Here is a 17672-nt window from a genome sequence, read left to right on the forward strand (position 1 = left end):
GAGCGTGGACCGACACGCTCTTGGCCGGTTTTTTTGTTACTCGATATCTCCGAGAATCGTGGACCGATTTTCAAATTATTTTTTTTAATCGAACGGGTATAACCCCGAGATGGTCCTATTGGCACCAAGTCCCAGGCGGCGCGGCGCGCGCCACGCCGCCTGGGGCGCGTCTTACGTCCTTCCTATACAAAATGTACTGAGGAGACGATTTTTGAATTACACTCAGGTGGCGTGGCGCGGACGTCCGTTGCGCGCCCCGAGACACGCGACGCTCTGGTGTGGCCGGTACCTTACGTCCCTAACCTATTAACCGATCCGCCGCGGTGACGCGGCCGGTGCGCGGCGCGCTCTCCCAGGCCCGCGCCCCGCGCGCTCCCCCGCCCCGCGACAGCCGCTCTACGACAACTTTGCACCCTTTTAAATTACTGACATTTACAGTTTCTTAAGCGCGACCTTCACAGTATTAATTTTGATAAAATCATGATTATAGTACACAAAAACCTGGTCTTAAGCAAAAAAATCTCAGTTACAATTTATACCTACTGAGAAATTCATGTTTATTTAAGCGTTAAAAATATATGTTTAAGATCGGTGTTAAATGTCTATATATACTTAATACAATGCAAATTGATATATATATCATGGTCACCATTTTTACCTACCTAGATATTCACATTAAATGAAAACGGTAAAAAAAAGTACACAATCAGATTTATTTTCTGTGTAATATCGCTAATAACTGATCGCATCTGAGTGCACCACAAAGTTAATCTAACAAAGTTTTCGGTTAACTATTTTGCTGTTAGCGAAAAGTGGGATAATGTACTTTATCTCATGATTTTTATAAGATATGAATACGATCGTCTTTTTTTTTATCTATGTACATAATTACTATTTGATGCTTAATAATAATACCCAATAAAATATCAAAAAGGACGAGTTATTGAATTATGTCCAGGGTACCTTACTTTTACTCCACTAAAGACTAATTAAGTATCTACAATAAGTTATGTTAGGGTTTTCTTGTGACCCTTAAGGGCAGCCCACATAGCGGGCTAGCATCGAAACGCATACAAAACAAAAGTTGATAACAAAACCAAAATGGGGGCGGGGGGCGAAGACCCCACAAAGGGGGCTCGGGGGGCGAAGCCCCCCGCAAAAAAGAAAGATCAACGTAGTATTTGAAATAAGTTCGATTAGGGTTTTCTTGTGACCCTTAAGAGCAACAATAAGGGGGGTTCGGCGGGCGAAGCCCCCCGCTTAAAAAAAAGATCAACGTAGTATTTAAAATAAGTTGGGTTAGGGTTTTCTTGTGACCCTTAAGAGCAAAAATAAGGGGTCTCGGGGGGCACAGCCCCCCGCATAAAAGAAATATCAACATAGTATTTAAAATAAGTTGGGTTAGTGTAAAATCTTCGCTGGTCTCAGGTCTTCGTAGTGGTGGTAGAAATAATAAGCGGACTGTAGTTTGGTGCTGGTTTTAATCCGAATTGTGGAAGACAAAGAAAGTGGTACAGTGAATGTCGTTGGAGGCGGAATAACCGTAAGTTTTTAAAAAAGCTCTAAAAGCTGTCAAATTTGAACTTATCACATTGCCATTTGTAAATTTAGATTTAACTAGAGATTTGAAATATTATTATACTTATACAATTCAATGAATATTTTATTTAAAAAATAGTCAAGTAGTATGTGAATGAATTAAAACATTACCAATAACATGAAATTAAAAATTGAATAAATTAATACTGAAGATTTATAAAATGCATAATGTCGACTCGAACAATACTGAATATTTTAGTCAAAGAATATACAAATTGAAATGTCAACAGATACATGATTATTAATTAAAATTAAATTGAATTATTATTATTAAATTTATAAAATTGAAAATTGATTTTTAATTACAAAAATAAATATCTTAGCCTAACGAAGACAGGATCAAAAACCAGGGTGGTTTTTGAACGGTTTCGTAACATGCTCCCGCCTTGAAGTCTATGACTTCAACTGTATGCTGACTTGCCTAGGGGGAGGGTAGATGATGGTGCAGGCCGTGAGATACCGTCGCTGCCATGGATGCCTTCCAAGTTGTCCTGCTGCTGAGTGCCACGAACCGGTGATGTCTTGGAGGCTGCAATCTGTGCATATGGAACGAAATGTGTGGATCGCCCATCAGGAAGTGGAAAGGAACGAAAGGACTGAAATATGTTTGGGTGAAAATTACCATAATTTGAGTCAGTAGGTGTAATGTACCTATGTGAAAGTGTGTAATAAATAACGTGATAACAGTATAAATGAAACGCCTCACGCTCTCTTGATACGTTACCTATCAAGAGCTGTATCGTTTCGTTATTCAAAAGAGGCCCTGCATGTAAGAACGTGAGGCGGTAATATTTGAATATAAAAATGTATACATATTGACGCTGATGTTTTGAACTGAGCAACCCTGAACGTTGAAGAACCTGAATGTGAATGGAGTTGCTCGGTCTTCCCACCCCACGATCGTAACTGCACCTGTGAATTGTATTGCCATGTTTGGCTTCCAAGCTACGCTCCATAGAAAGGAGGCAACTGAAGTTCGCTGTAATGAGTATCCCTGGACTGACGGCCGCTCATTAAACGCGATGGATGTCGTGGATTGCTGATCATGAGCAGCTTTTGGACACTGACATTGTATCGTACAACTGTCACTCGGAACATTTGAATCTAATTCCCTAACTGGAAACTGAATATTTGTATTTGAGGGAGTTTTATGTGCGGATATGGATACTTGTGTGTTTATCGTGCTATCTAACATATTTTTGATCGCCTGAGTGGACACTTTCACTGTTGAATTAAGTTTTGAATACTTATGAATCAGCACTTGTGCATTCGACATGCTAGCGAAGTAAATGTCTTCGAAGAGTGCCCGCTCATCCTCTATATACTCTCCGCTTGTGAATTCTGACAATATGTCTATGTCTAGCAGCAATGTATCAAACTCATTGTATAAAAGCCCTATTTTGTCAAATCGAAGCTGCAGCTCTGCAAGCTGTAACTCGTTTACTTGCGGTTCAACAGTTAGTTGCGACACAAAATTGTGAAAAACAGTAAGTTTACCTTTAATAAGTCCAAGCTTGTAATTAAGTTTATGAAAATCATGTTCCGATGACATTGTGGCATAATAAAATGCTAAAAAATGAGCCTATAAATATTGGTACAAATTATGACCTTAAATAAAAACTTTGCTCTTAAAAAATCTCCAGGCGCTAAAACTATTTGCTATGCGAATCAAAGGTATGCACTTGTATTACGTAACCTTGTTTACGACTTATTTGCACTGCAGTTAGTTATCAAGATTGTTTTAAGAACGTGTTTGCCTATTGTTTTTGAAGTTTTTAATTGAAATTAGCGTAATAAAGTTACAAAATTATTGAATTATTGTTATCGTATTATATAGGAATTATGTGAAAGTGATAGTTTATATTAAAATCTTAAATATTATTACTGTGAACTGGGTCAAGAGGTTATACCTACTAAAATGAATATCTCTAGTGAATAATCCTATCGAAATGTCTACTGGCTTCTAATCCAAATGATGGCAATGAATTAACTTTCTGCACTTAATGGGAAAGCAATGAATTTGGTATTTGAATAGGTATGGCTGAATAATACCTAATGAATATTGCAGCTACACAGAAAATGAAGAAAACAAAGGAATGTGGATAATAAAGAAAGGAATGGAACGATCTCACTTTGTTCGTTTTCCCTCCTGTGCTGGCTGCTGCTTGGTTTTGAATGCTGGCTCCCGCTGATCTCCACTGAATACTCCTGGACTGGTCTAGTTGGCGCTGAATTGGCTGGATCCCGCGACTGACTGCTGGTCACGGATGGATGCCCACTGCAATGGGATGCTGCGTGTGCTCGTCGCGACTTTCACCCGTCCTGGATCCTGGCTGATGGGATGGGACGCTATGAGTGGAAGCCCTGGAACCTGCACGCAGCTGAATACGCCCTGCGCCAACCTGGTCGACCCACGGCTTCGATGATGAAGACCCGTTGCATAGGTGGAGCCTGACTCGGTGCCACAGTCTTGTCCTCTCACAATTCAGAGGCTTCGTAAGGACCATGTAAAATCCAAATTACATGGATTCCAAATTGTATAAATGTGAATAAATACAAATTGTGAGGACAAAGAAAGTGGTACAGTGAATGTCGTTGGAGGCGGAATAACCGTAAGTTTTTAAAAAAGCTCTAAAAGCTGTCAAATTTGAACTTATCACATTGCCATTTGTAAATTTAGATTTAACTAGAGATTTGAAATATTATTAAGATTTAAATTTTTGGTGGCTCATTGTTGGCAACCTCACCCTACTTATACAATTCAATGAATATTTTATTTAAAAAATAGTCAAGTAGTATGTGAATGAATTAAAACATTACCAATAACATGAAATTAAAAATTGAATAAATTAATACTGAAGATTTATAAAATGCATAATGTCGACTCGAACAATACTGAATATTTTAGTCAAAGAATATACAAATTGAAATGTCAACAGATACATGATTATTAATTAAAATTAAATTGAATTATTATTATTAAATTTATAAAATTGAAAATTGATTTTTAATTACAAAAATAAATATCTTAGCCTAACGAAGACAGGATCAAAAACCAGGGTGGTTTTTGAACGGTTTCGTAACAGTTAGGGTTTTCTTGTGACCCTTAAGAGCAAAAATAAGGGGGGCTCGGGGGGCGAAGCTCCCCGCATTAAAGAAAGACCAACGTAGTATTTAAAATAAGTTGGGTTAGGGTTTTCTTGTAACTCTTAAGAGCAACAATAAGGGGGCCCCCCGCATAAAAGAAAATCAACGTAGTATTTAGAATAAGTTGGGTTAGGGTTTTCTTGTGACACTTAAGAGGAACAATAAGGAGGGCTCGGGGGCGAAGCCCCTTGCATAAAGAAAGATCAACGTAGTATTTAGAATAAGTTGGATGAGGGTTTTCTTGTGACCCTTAAAAGCAAAAATAAGGAGGGCTCGGGGGGTGAAGCCCCCCGCATACAAGAAAGATCAACGTAGTATTCAAAATAAGTTGGATTAGGGTTTTCTTGTGACCATTAAGAGAAAAAATAATAAATAATAATGAAAATGAAATATTTATTTTTCAAGTAGGCATATTACAATGCGCATATGAACGTCAAATAAAGCTATGCCGGCTCTAACCCTACGCCTCAGCCTCGAGAAGATTTCAGTCCCCCCTCAGTTGGGAGGGGGGTATCCACTATGGGACCGGCAAGAAACTCGGCGGGCAACTTCTTTTCAAAACATTACATCTTATAATTAACATGCATTAAATAACAAGATACAATTTAACATGCAAAAGGTATTCATCAAAGAATATGAACAGACTAGGTACTCCATGGAAATTAATTTCAATAAATTATATTATTGCTTAATAATACGTCGTTCTTCTTCAGAGAAAACATATCAAATTGTCACAGAAGAAAAAGATAATATGAATCTCAATGTATGGAGTTACAACTCTTCTTTACTTATAATACTTATTCCTCTATGGCGTCGATAGGTTTGGGGAAACCCTAAAAAGATATGGCAACAACCTAAATTGTACGAACAGTTACAGGGACATTAGAGCAGACCCTGTACGAAGCCGAAAGATTTTACAAACCAATGACTGAAGATTACGACGTGAGGCACCGCGGCCAGTTGAACCTGCCACCCTGTATGAAACAACTCATGAATTGCTGGGAAGTAATCAAGTAACGCATTTGCAATACCCGACAAAAATGTGCTGTTTTCAATTCAAAAGGATATTCCATGCTACGGTTGAAATGTACCTTTTCCCCTCACTAGCTCGGAAACACGTGTTTTGTCCTTTAATACCAGCGGGTAAAAACGCATTTTATCCACTAGTGGGTAAAGTAATTTGCCCTTGAATAAAGTCAAATTAACTGCTTTAAAATTGATAAAAGTAGGTGAATCTAGTAATTAAGATGATTTACCACCTGTGGAACTACTGGAAGCAGTGATAAACGCATTTTTTTGCGTTGTAGTTTCCTCGCTATAGTGAGGGGAAAAGTTTTGTGTTACACTCGAGTGCAAATGTATTTTACTTCTCGTGTGTTAAAAAACTCGCAAGTTCAGGATTCTATTCTCGAACCACTCGCTTCGCTCGTGGTTCAACTATACAATCCTTTCACTTGCTCGTTTTTCAATTCCACACTCGGCGTTAAAATACAACTTTGCCCCCTTGTATAACAAATAACTATTTCAGTACAGATGGTGTTTTTTTTACGCACTAGTTCGAGAAGTGGTTCATTATATGCCAGGTCGAAACTTCGGAGGCTCATCTGTACTGAAAAACGTCGTACGATACACGTGCGAAAAGGAAATTCGTAACTTGTGTCGATTTAAAACACTCCCTTCGGTCGTGTTTTAATTTATCGCCACTCGTTTCGAACTTCCTTTTTTACGCACTTGTATCGATGTAGGGATTTCAGTAAATTCACTAGTGCGAGATATTTCAAATTATATGCCAGGTCGAAACTTAGGCTCATGATGTACTGAAAAAGTCGTTCGTTTAGGTCGAGCGAAAAGGAAATTCAACTTGTGTCGATTTACATAGCTTCGGTCGTTTTAATTTATCGCCTCTCTTTCAAACTAAACTGTATCGATGGGATCAGAAATTCCACGAGATATTTACAAACTTACATCAGTAAACACGAGTTTTTTCGTAGTGACATCTAGCGTCAAATAGCGTGAATTATCAGTACTGCTACTTGTCAATAGATATCGAGACGACCGAAAAGTCTAACGCTCTACAATTTTCAGCTAACATTACAATCGCATTAATCGATATCCTATTTTCAATTCATTCTGCTTGTAATACATAGGTACAGTCACGCCTGTATCCCATAAAGGTTTAGGCAGAGCACATGAAACTACTCAAGTTTGTAATAATAGTTGTAAACTGTTTCGACATTATTATTTTATCAAACGCGACACTCTTGACATCTATAGTGTCGAGTAGTGGTACCTACAGATAATTTCGCTACTCGACGCTGGATGTGACTACTTACGATCTAACTGCTGTATCGGTAAGAAAACTAATATTATAATTATGGAGTTTTACCACTTTTTCCTTACTTATAGGTATTTTATTCAGGGACGTTAGCGACATAAATACTAATCAGTGTTATCACTAGGGTTGCAAAAAACGGTTTTTTTCTGACCTGAAAAAAAAAACATGAAAAAAATAACAGTGAAAAAAACAGTGCTTTTTTTCTGGAGTACGTTTTTTTAGGGTTCCGTAACTTCCGTAGTCAACTAGGAACCCTTATAGTTTCGCCATGTCTGTCTGTCCGTCCGTCCGTCCGCGGATAATCTCAGTAAGCGTTAGCACTAGAAAGCTGAAATTTGGTACCAATATGTATATCAATCACGCCAACAAAGTGCAAAAATAAAAAATGAAAAAAAATGTTTTATTAGGGTACCCCCCCTACATGTAAAGTGGGGGCTGATATTTTTATTCATTCTAACCCCAACGTGTGATATATTGTTGGATAGGTAATGAAATATAAATAAGGGTTTCCTAAGATCGTTTCTTGATAATATTAATATTTTCGGAAATAATCGCTCCTAAAGGAAAAAAAAGTACGTCCCCCCGCCCTCTAACTTTTGAACCATATGTTTAAAAAATATGAAAAAAATCACAAATGTAGAACTTTATAAAGACTTTCTAGGAAAATTGTTTTAAACTTGATAGGTTCAGTAGTTTTTGAGAAAAATACTGAAAACTACGGAACCCTACACTGAGCGTGGCCCGACACGCTCTTGGCCGGTTTTTTTTAAAGTACGAAATCTCAAAATTTGCAAAGCAGTTAATACTTTTATACGATTTTTTTGACTTAATGTTAACTATTAAACGAATTTTTAATCAAATAACTTCAATTTCTGGTCTTATAAAAATAACAACACGAAATATAGTTGGTAGTTATCACTATTTACTGTTGGCAACACCACCGCCTCTCCACGCTCCACGCCGCATCGGGGATTCCCTAATAAACGTTTGTATACTGCACTTCAATCGAATTAAAATGTACGTTATTGTTATTGAAAAACCGTTATTGTCGAATTATTTGTTCATCTGAAAAAAAAAACAAATTTAGAAAAAAAAACGATGGTGCTCGGTTTTTTTTCATGTTTTTTTTTTTAATTCTGAAAAATAACAATTGGTTTTTTTTCTATTTGCAACCTAGTTATCACTCCTATTTCTTTTCTCAGACCGGAACTTTTCTGCAAGTATGGGCGTGAATACAGGCAGGCCCTCGAGAGTATGTGTATGGACTTACGGTTCCAGTGTGTGGAGTTCTTGGGCCCTCAACCGTTCGAGACACTTAACGTGTCAAATTGGGCTTACTGCCCCCCTACCAGAGTACAGCAGTAAGCAATAATAGTACATTATTTATTGTATCAAAATACTGCAAAAGTTTTCATCGCGCATATGAAACCTCTTACAGTATACAGGTTTTGTGACATTAGCAACTTTTACTGTCGGACCGCTAATCCGTGGGTACTGTCAAAGGTAGAGAAAATGGTTTTGTGAAATGCCTTCGGCTCGTTTCATAAACCCACACTTGCGTTGTAATGCCCTTCATTATGCACAGTCGCATAAACTACTATTGTTTGCAGTACTTAAGCATAGGCCAGTCATAAAATGTGTCAAATTTGAGACTGCGGTTGCGACCTCTGGGGGCCGATTTTTGAGTCTCACTGTCACTAAAATACCGGTTGAAAACGGTGAATTGCCTATTATTTTCAGTGACAATTTTCTGAATTCAAACGCGTGAGACTCAAAAATCGGCTCCCTGGTCAAATGGCTCGCCTTTCGGCTCGTCTCATAAAACAAACACTCATGTTTTAATGCCTCTAATTATGCACCAGTCACATAAGTAACTATTTAGGACTGCAGTGGCTTAGCATGGTCGTTAATTTCGTTTTTTATTTTAAACTCCTTAACTTGGTCGATTCCCAACTTTAGGGCTAACTTCACACCGGTGAATGGCATATTAAAACAAACAAAATTTGTTTAATTAGATAATATGATACATACATACATACATACATACATACAATCACGCCTGTATCCCATATAAGGGGTAGGCAGAACACATGAAACCACTAAAGCTTCAGTGCCACTCTTGGCAAATAAGGGGTTGAAAGAAAACGAAACTGTGACATTGCAGTGACAGGTTGCCAGCCTCTCGCCTACGCCACAATTTAACCCGTATCCTATAGTCGCCTTCTACGACACCCACGGGAAGAAAGGGGGTGGCGAAATTCTTTACCCGTCACCACACAGGCTATGATATGTTTGTTAGATAATTTAGATATTTAATATCTATTTCAGGGATTATTTGGACCTCCGTCCGGCTGCGGGCTTTGAACAAAGAACTGATTTTGAGTGGTGGAGACATTTACAGACAATTCCTAATTACCAAAGTTTAGGCCTGATCGATGGAACTGTGAATTTCCCAAAGAGACCTTGGTCCTTCTGGGGTTGGTTGGGGTGAGTACATGCAGAAACGTTTAGAGAACTATTGTTTGTTTATTTATTTATAAGTATTCACTGTTGTTCCGTAGGTCAAACAAAGTTGATTTAGCCCGGTAAACCAAAAAGGGTAATTTGTATAGGCATAGTTAAGTGACATCCAGCGACAATCACGCGTCAAATAGCGTGAATTATCAGTACCACTACTCGATACTAGGTGGCAACTGTGTCTCGTCTGCCAAAAAAATAATATTATAACAGTTTACAACTTATATTACAAGCAGAAGGAATTGAAAACTGAATACTGATGAATACTAAATATTGTAATATTAGCTAAAAAATTGGTGAGCATTAGACTTTTCGTTCGTCACGACATCTATTGACAAGTAGCAGTACTGATAATTTACGCTTGTTGACGCGTGATTGACGCGTGATTGTCGCTAGATGTCACTTAACTATGCCTATACAAATAACCCGCATTTACTGATGTATGGAGTTACATATCACAACTCCACCATTACTTATTCCTCTATGCTTAGGATGTGATAAATGTTAATCACGAACCTTCTCGTATTTTCAGGTGGCACCTCGGATTCACCAGTATAGAATACTAATGGATTACCGAAAGTTATTTGAAATAAATGAAATAATAAATTTTTATTGTGTTTCAAATATGGTACAGGAGTTGTTCAGACAATATTATATTATAAATAACACATATTTCACCTCAATCTACAACTAAAACTAAGTCTACCTATACAATATATGACGACTACATAAAAAAATGGAATTCTGCTTAGTTCGTCAGTTAGATCGTCCAAAAATACTGAACACATATTTTTCGCTTTTTCTAATTAATGAAAAAATGCAAAGATATAGAGCATAAAGTTCCGGAGTGGGGGCTTGTGACGTCACTTCTAAGTAAAAATTGTACCTAGGCGTGACGTCACGCGAAACTTCAACGCACTGTATCGTCGTCATTTTTCGTTTACGAAAAAAAAATACGTGTCTAAAATTCTTTGATAATCTAACTGACGGACTAATTAGTTTTTTTTAGTCGTCTCGCCTATTATGGTCAGGGCCAACTTCAGTCAAAAGATGATATATGTATTATTCTATGGAATAGAATGCTTTTTATACAAGCCAAGATTTTAGTTTTACTTTAAATGTTTTCAAAGGCAATATTTAAGATCATTATCCAGTCTGTCAGATCTTGATACTCATACAAAAAGTGTTTTTAACGTATATTCTTTATTTACATGAACATATTTACATAATTATATAAGAAACTAGGACTTAACTTAAAAGCTAGCTAGTGTCTAAAATAGGCCCTTGAGGCATTGTACCAAAGTGTATTTAGTTTCACTATATAAAGCTGTTCTTTTGCAAGGTATTGCTAGCCTGTCAGGGTATCTCGTATTAAAACTACATATCTCTTTAATACGTCTTGAACAGTTCTGGGTGCATTTTAACAAATAAACATACATACATACATACATACATACATACAATCACGCCTGTGTCCCATGAAGGGGTAGGCAGAGCACATCAAACTACTCAGGTTTCAGTGCCAGGTTGCCAGCCTGTCGCCTACGCCACAATTTAACCCATATCCCACAGTCGCCTTCTACGACACCCACGGGAAGAAAGGGGGTGGTGAAGTTCTTAACCCGTCACCACACGGGCACCGTCACCACACGGGCAACACAAATAAACATATTTCGTAAATATACATACAAGGCACCGTCATTAACATAAGGTCTTTGAACAAGGGTCTGCAAGATGTCATAATATCAACACCACATATTCATCTGATGCATTGCTTCTTAGCTATCAGCGCTCGGACTGCGTGGTGCGAATTTCCTTACGGTTATCGAATTATTAAAGAAATAAATTTAATTACTGAACACGTGTGTGGCATCCCTTACCACTTCCTTATGTTATTTGTTTTGACATTTGCCGTCAAACACTTGACACTGACTTTAATGTTATGATTAAGGTCCTCTTACACTAATTAAATAATTTATGTATGGAAAGAAAAAAAAATTTTCGAATTTAACGAAAAACGATATACAGGGTGGTTCCTGATGATGAACCTAACTGCGTGTCGAATATAACGAAAAACAAAAAGATCAGTGTATGTATAATATATTACTACTTGTAAAGTCGTGTACTTACTTAAACAATTAAATTATCACCTAATATTATAAAGCGTGTTTTTCTTATACTGTCACGCCGTGTCTTGCGTGAGCGACGGTCGCGCGACGGTCGCGCGACCGTCGCCGTCGCGTCTCATACTTCCATATCGATAAGGTTTGATTTCGTATGCGTCGCATCGCCGTCGCGCGATCATCGATTCGAAATTCTACTTGGGGGGGGGGGGGACACCTTACACAGATCACCCTAGCCCCAAACTAAGCAAAGCTTGTACTATGGGTGCTAGGCGACGATATATATACTTATACAGAGTGGGGCCTGTAACAAAGGCGAAGAATTGAACTGTAGGCTATTCTCCTTATACTGATCAACATTTGTTCAGTGACTTATAAAAATTATGAAGTCTTTAAATTTTTAATTTTTCATACAAAATAAATATTAGCTTCAATGTACGCCATTATTGTTGTCATTGGCGTTGTCTGTCAAACTTTAGACTTAACAGAATTCGCAATACATTACCTCTTAGAAAAAACTTTCAATGGTGATAAAAATTAAAATACAAGTTATTTTTAAAAGTCGCCGAACAAATGTTGATCAGTATAAGGAGGATAGCCTAGAGTTCAATTCTTCGCCTTTGTTACAGGCCCCACTCTGTATAGATAAATACATACATATATAATATATATATGTACATAGAAAACATCCATGACTCAGGAACTCAGGAAAAAATATACCTCTACATTTAAGTACAAAAAATCCGAAACGAATGGCGATAAATGAAAACACGACCGACGAAGGGAGTGTTTTAAATCGACACGAGTTACGAATTCTGTACTGAAAAATATCGTTTCATTTGTTTCAATTCTAAACTCGTTTACCTATAATTATGTCACATAAAATATGTACTTACTATCTAATCTTAATTAACACATTAGTGAGTAGGACATAACGCAGCCTATTTAACACTGAATTATTAAGTCACTTACACCATCATTAATGTACTTAATAGAAATAGCTAGAAATTCGAATCTTCATTAAACAAGTGAATTATGAGAAAGTGGACCTCTCCGATACCGCCTTTCCATACAAAGTGGTTTTATTTTCCTCTCTGGGTGTTTTTTTTTAATTCGAGGTGTACCTGTGTCATCCTCCTTGCGTTATCCCGATTTTCCACGGCTCATGGGAGTCCTTATTAGAATTAGTCCAGTTTCCTCACGATGTTTTCCTTCACCGAAAAGTGTCTGGCAAATATCAAATGACATAATTACAGTCGTGATTGTATATATGTATGTACTTGAGCTAGCTTTTAACTTAGTTTGAATATGTTCATATAAAGGCTTGACAGTTGACATCGTTCTTCTTATTTAATACTAGCTTTTTCCTCGCGTTAGAAAAAGACAAAAAGTAGCACCTATGTCACTCTCCATCCCTTCAACTATCTTCACTTAAAAAATCGCGTCAATTTGTCGCTCCGTTTTGCCGTGAAAGACGGACAATCAAACAGACACACACACTTTCCCATTTATAATATTAGTATGGATACGAAGTTCCAATGTCGTAGCTTGTATATTTTAGATTTGATTGATATCTCATATAAATAAATTATTTTCTATTTCACAATGATGAAAAACGTTTGTATGGAGAAGCGTTCGTCCCCTTTCCTCTTCTTCATATCGAAAAAACCGTAAACTCTAACAGGATCATAAGTTCGAGTTCGTTTTCTGCACATGCACAATGTCGGACTAACTGTAGTTTTGTGAAGAAACACATAGTTATTATTTTATACTCTTTGAGTTAAATAAATAAATTCTAAATATGTGTCGGCAGATCTGTCTGTTAGTCCTGTGTAAGTTTTATCCTATTTACAGTCTTTAGTCCAATATTACATTATTTTCATTATATCAGGGTTCCGTGCCAAAAAGGAATCTGTCCGTCTTGTCTATCACATTATTAAATATCAACAAAATAATATAAATATGTAATTATGTACATATCTAATATTTCTATTACCTACTAAATATTATATTATGAGTGTTATGGCCATATTTTATTCTGACGAAACCCTAGATGGATGAACACTGTAATGTGACGAAATCTGCGCTGTGGATCGGAACGAAAGTTTTTTAAATTCATTTCTTATTAAATAAAAATATAATTGCCGTACTTAATATCTCGAGAACTGCTTATGCTATTGAGTTGGGAATAGTTATGAACATTGGTAACCTCTACAAGTTGAAAGTATTTATTTTTTCAGTTAATTAAAATTCATTACCTACAGATATTACCTAGATAATGGGGGTAAACGGACAAGAGAGGTATCGGTAAAAAGAGCTCTAATTGTACATATCAAAACAATTTTTTTTGTTATGTAATTTTTGTTTGTTCTTGACGAAGGTGTGAATTCTTCGCATTGTGAATTCGGCCTAGCCTGCCTGCTAAGCCGCGGCCCTTGGGCTCGAATCCCATGTTTACAATTTTTACATTATTAAGATACTTTGTCCAATAATGTAACTCAAGTGAATAGTGTAAAACATGGAAAAAAATCGATTAGTTGAAAATTGCCCCCAGTTGTAATTGACGCATTAGTCCCCCCTTCCTTTATTTTAGTAGACCAGTCTGGTTGTCACGTAGGGGCATTGTTCCAGTGGCAGGATGGACATCGGGAGATTCCTTGTTTAATGCCAAATTAAATTACCAACCCATGGATGAATTTTTCGAGCCTCGACATCGCGGTCACCTATTTTTGCCGCCATGCGTCAAAGATTTGATGAACTGCTGGGAAGTCAACAAGTGAGTATAAAATACGCCCGCACCACACTAAAGTCATCCACATACTCTTCTGTACGTGGGAGCGAGAATGTTATTTTTTTCTCGCTCTCACTTACGCGAGAAAATGTAAAGTTGCGGTACACAAGGAGGTAAAGCCCTGCCAATATTGCTCGGAAGCCAGTGAAGGATTCCAATATTGAGCCACGAGCGTAACGAGTGGTTCAGAATGTGGAATAATGAGCGTTGCGAGAGTTTCAAGACTTTCAAGGCACGTAAGTTAAACAAAGGTTGCCTCTGAGTGAAACAATTTTTTTTACCAAACCAACACGACGAATTGACTGTAAAACATCAAACTAAAACACATTCAACAATTTGTTTAACATGATTTATTCAAAATCACCATTTACAAAATAAACGTCAATTCTGAATTCTGCCAGCCAGCTTTGGACATCAAGTTAATTTTTTTATGAAATTACTTTGCACTCTCGTGGATAAAATGTAATTTTACTATCCGTTTTCGAAGACTCAAGAGGGCCTATGTTGGTGTGGTGGTTATTTATGTGACTACATATCATTTTGTGGTGTTTCAGCCCGGACGTCCTGTGTAAACAGAACGGGACCAAGCCCATTATGGTTGTACGTTTTGACACTATTTGTATGGACTTAAGATATCAGTGCCGCGAGTACATGGGATACCAACCGTTCCCAAATAATAGAGGCAACCTTTCTACTCTGTTCACTTACTGCGGAACTAATTCTTATGCAAAACAATTGCCATTGTAAGTACATGTATTTGTAAGTTTTTGCTATGTTGTATTTAATAATTAATAAATACTTCAAGACAACAATAACAATACATATACACATTATGTTTTGGTTTGTGAACACTCTAGGGCCTGAGATATATTTAAAATCACAGGCAAGTAACAACTTCAGTAGGTACAAAATCTGACACGCTCGGCCCAATAGGTGAACTTGTTTCTTCTATCTAAATCTAGTTCTGTGGTTGATTTTCTATGTTGTTGTTTGTTAAAATAAGTACATGTTATAAACTATAAATGGAGTTGAGCGGGACATGTTGCTAGGCAGAGTGATGGCAGGTGGACCAAAATGTTAACGGAATGGTGGCCGCTAACAAAATGTAAGAAGTGCCTGGCATCCGTTGGCCCGTTGGGTCGACGACATCCGAAAAACTGCGGGTCACAACTGGATGAGATTAGCCCAGGACCGGGAGAAGTGGCGTACTGGAAGAGAAGCCTATGCTCAGCAGTGGGCGATAAAAGGCTGATATGATGATGATGATGATGATGATGATAAACTATAAATAAATATAAAACTATAACAATAAACCATACAGCGTGTGGATTCCATACGGGCGTATAGTGTATCCAGCGTATGTAATGTATGTACCTAACAATTTAATAATTGTTGGCGGTTTAGCACAACACGTTCTCACGCGCGACTCCATGCCAGGCGCGGCTTCAAGTATGGAAGTATGTAATAAATAATACCTTAATGGTTGTTGACCGATGAATATGATTTTGTTTATTTCAGAAAAGAGACGCAATATTGGGTGAAAAACGATACAATTACAACAACTGCTAAACCTGCTGGTTAAATAAATAATAATAATAATAAAAACAACCTAAGAATTAAAATAAATAAAGAGAATAACAAAAAAAACATGAGATTTTTTTTTATTAAAAATGGATGGTGAAATAGTGTTTTTTTTTCCTATAGGTACCTACCTACTGTACGTTACCCAAGTTATTAGGCAGTTAGGGCGAGGCTTCAAAAAAATGATGAAACACATCAAGAGAAGGTAGGTAGTGCCCTTGTGCTTCCCCTTGCTTCGTCTTGGGTAGTACCCCCGTCATGCGCGGATCCAGGGGGGGGTCGTCATGGGAGTCATGACCCCCATGACCCCCCCCCCATGGAGCTAGGTTGGCCACACAAATAGACCACGTTACCCCCCCCCCCCCTGGAGCCTAGGTTAGCCATACAAATAGACCACGTGACCCCCCCCCCCACCCCTCGGGCCTGGGCCTTTACCACGTGACCCCAGGGGCAAGAAGCTGGATCCGCGCTTGACTCCTGTGCCCCGAATGTGACGCATCATGTCACATTAATCAAATGATTACCAGGCCCCGTAGCCGAATGGCATTTCGCCGACGCCAAACGAAAGCGATACGCCGCTGGCTCTGTCGCGCCAATACGCAAGCGCGATAGAGATAGATATCTACTAGCGCTTCGTTTCGTGAGCGTTTCGTGAGCGATTGTGCCATTCGGCTAGCCACCCAGGCCAAGTGGTAGCAATAGTTATTTGTACAAGAAAAGAGCAAAGTTGATGTTTTGCCCCGAAGTAGCGAAAGATTCTATAATAGAATCCCGAGAGTAGCGAGTGGTTCCAATTTAGAATCTTGAGCGTAGTGACTGAAAACTCACGAAATGTAAATAAAGTCTCCTGTCGCACATACAACTTTTTCACCTCGGCAGGTTTAACAAGATTAATAAAACGTAATGCATAGAAAGTTAGAAAAAAACTTTTTTTTCTATAAAGCATTTTAGTACAAATAAATGAGAATTGTAACAAGCTGCTTTTTAACCCACGACGCAAAAACGACTGGGTGTTATAAGTTTGACGTATCTGTCTGTCTGTGTGTGTGTATGTCTGTGGCATCGTAGCTCCCGATCGGATGAACCGATTTAGATTTAGTTTTTTTTTTAAAGCTGAGTGTCGGTAGTGTTCTTAGCCATGTTTCATGAAAATCGGTCCACTTTGTCGCGGTCGGGGGTTTTTCCTAAAATTTTAATTTTGTTATGGCTCTGTATAGTTATTTGCAGTGACTCAGTGAGCAAATAGCTATTTTACCCCCGACGCAAAAACGACGGGGTGTTATATGTTTGACGAATCTGTCTGTTTGTCTGTCTGTCTGTCTGTCTGTCTGTCTGTCTGTCTGTCTGTCTGTCTGTCTGTCTGTGTGTATGTCTGTCTGTGACACCGTAGCTCCCGAACGGATGAACCGATTTAGATTTAGTTTTTTAACCGCCGCCTCAAATCTCTCAAGGAAGGTGTTTCAATTCGTCTGTATGTTTTTTTTATTTTTTTTTAATGTTTGTTCCACGATATCTCCGTCGTTACTGGACCGATTTTGAAAATTTTTTTTTATTGAATGTATATGCATACAGATTGGTC

At 37.9% G+C, this 17672-nt stretch overlaps 2 protein-coding genes across 2 annotated transcripts; both read left to right on the forward strand.

Moving 5' to 3' along the window:
- The first annotated feature begins 5535 nt into the window (after positions 1-5535).
- LOC125241921 lies at positions 5536-10437 on the forward strand. Its single transcript, XM_048150632.1, has 4 exons — positions 5536-5759; positions 8284-8442; positions 9410-9568; positions 10131-10437. Exons 1-4 carry the CDS (start codon positions 5671-5673, stop codon positions 10162-10164), a joined length of 441 nt encoding a protein of 146 aa, XP_048006589.1. The 5' UTR covers positions 5536-5670; the 3' UTR covers positions 10165-10437.
- A 2957-nt stretch (positions 10438-13394) lies between these two features.
- Positions 13395-16194, forward strand: LOC125241938. Its single transcript, XM_048150651.1, has 4 exons — positions 13395-13553; positions 14353-14497; positions 15067-15255; positions 16031-16194. Exons 1-4 carry the CDS (start codon positions 13523-13525, stop codon positions 16092-16094), a joined length of 429 nt encoding a protein of 142 aa, XP_048006608.1. The 5' UTR covers positions 13395-13522; the 3' UTR covers positions 16095-16194.
- The last annotated feature ends 1478 nt before the right edge of the window (positions 16195-17672 follow it).

Source organism: Leguminivora glycinivorella, chromosome Z (genome assembly GCF_023078275.1).
Source record: "Leguminivora glycinivorella isolate SPB_JAAS2020 chromosome Z, LegGlyc_1.1, whole genome shotgun sequence".
Classification (NCBI taxonomy): domain Eukaryota; kingdom Metazoa; phylum Arthropoda; class Insecta; order Lepidoptera; family Tortricidae; genus Leguminivora; species Leguminivora glycinivorella.

Excerpts from the sequence above, each read along its gene's own strand:
- LOC125241938 (XM_048150651.1), top strand. The coding sequence starts at position 13,523 with ATGTGTCGGCAGATCTGTCTGTTAGTCCTGT. Across the intron at positions 13,554-14,352 it reads GATCTGTCTGTTAGTCCTGT|TGGCAGGATGGACATCGGGA; the intron begins GTAAGTTTTATC and ends GCATTGTTCCAG. Across the intron at positions 14,498-15,066 it reads AACTGCTGGGAAGTCAACAA|CCCGGACGTCCTGTGTAAAC; the intron begins GTGAGTATAAAA and ends GTGGTGTTTCAG.
- LOC125241921 (XM_048150632.1), top strand. The coding sequence starts at position 5,671 with ATGACTGAAGATTACGACGTGAGGCACCGCGGCCAGTTGAACCTGCCA. Across the intron at positions 5,760-8,283 it reads AATTGCTGGGAAGTAATCAA|ACCGGAACTTTTCTGCAAGT; the intron begins GTAACGCATTTG and ends TTCTTTTCTCAG. Across the intron at positions 9,569-10,130 it reads TCCTTCTGGGGTTGGTTGGG|GTGGCACCTCGGATTCACCA; the intron begins GTGAGTACATGC and ends TCGTATTTTCAG.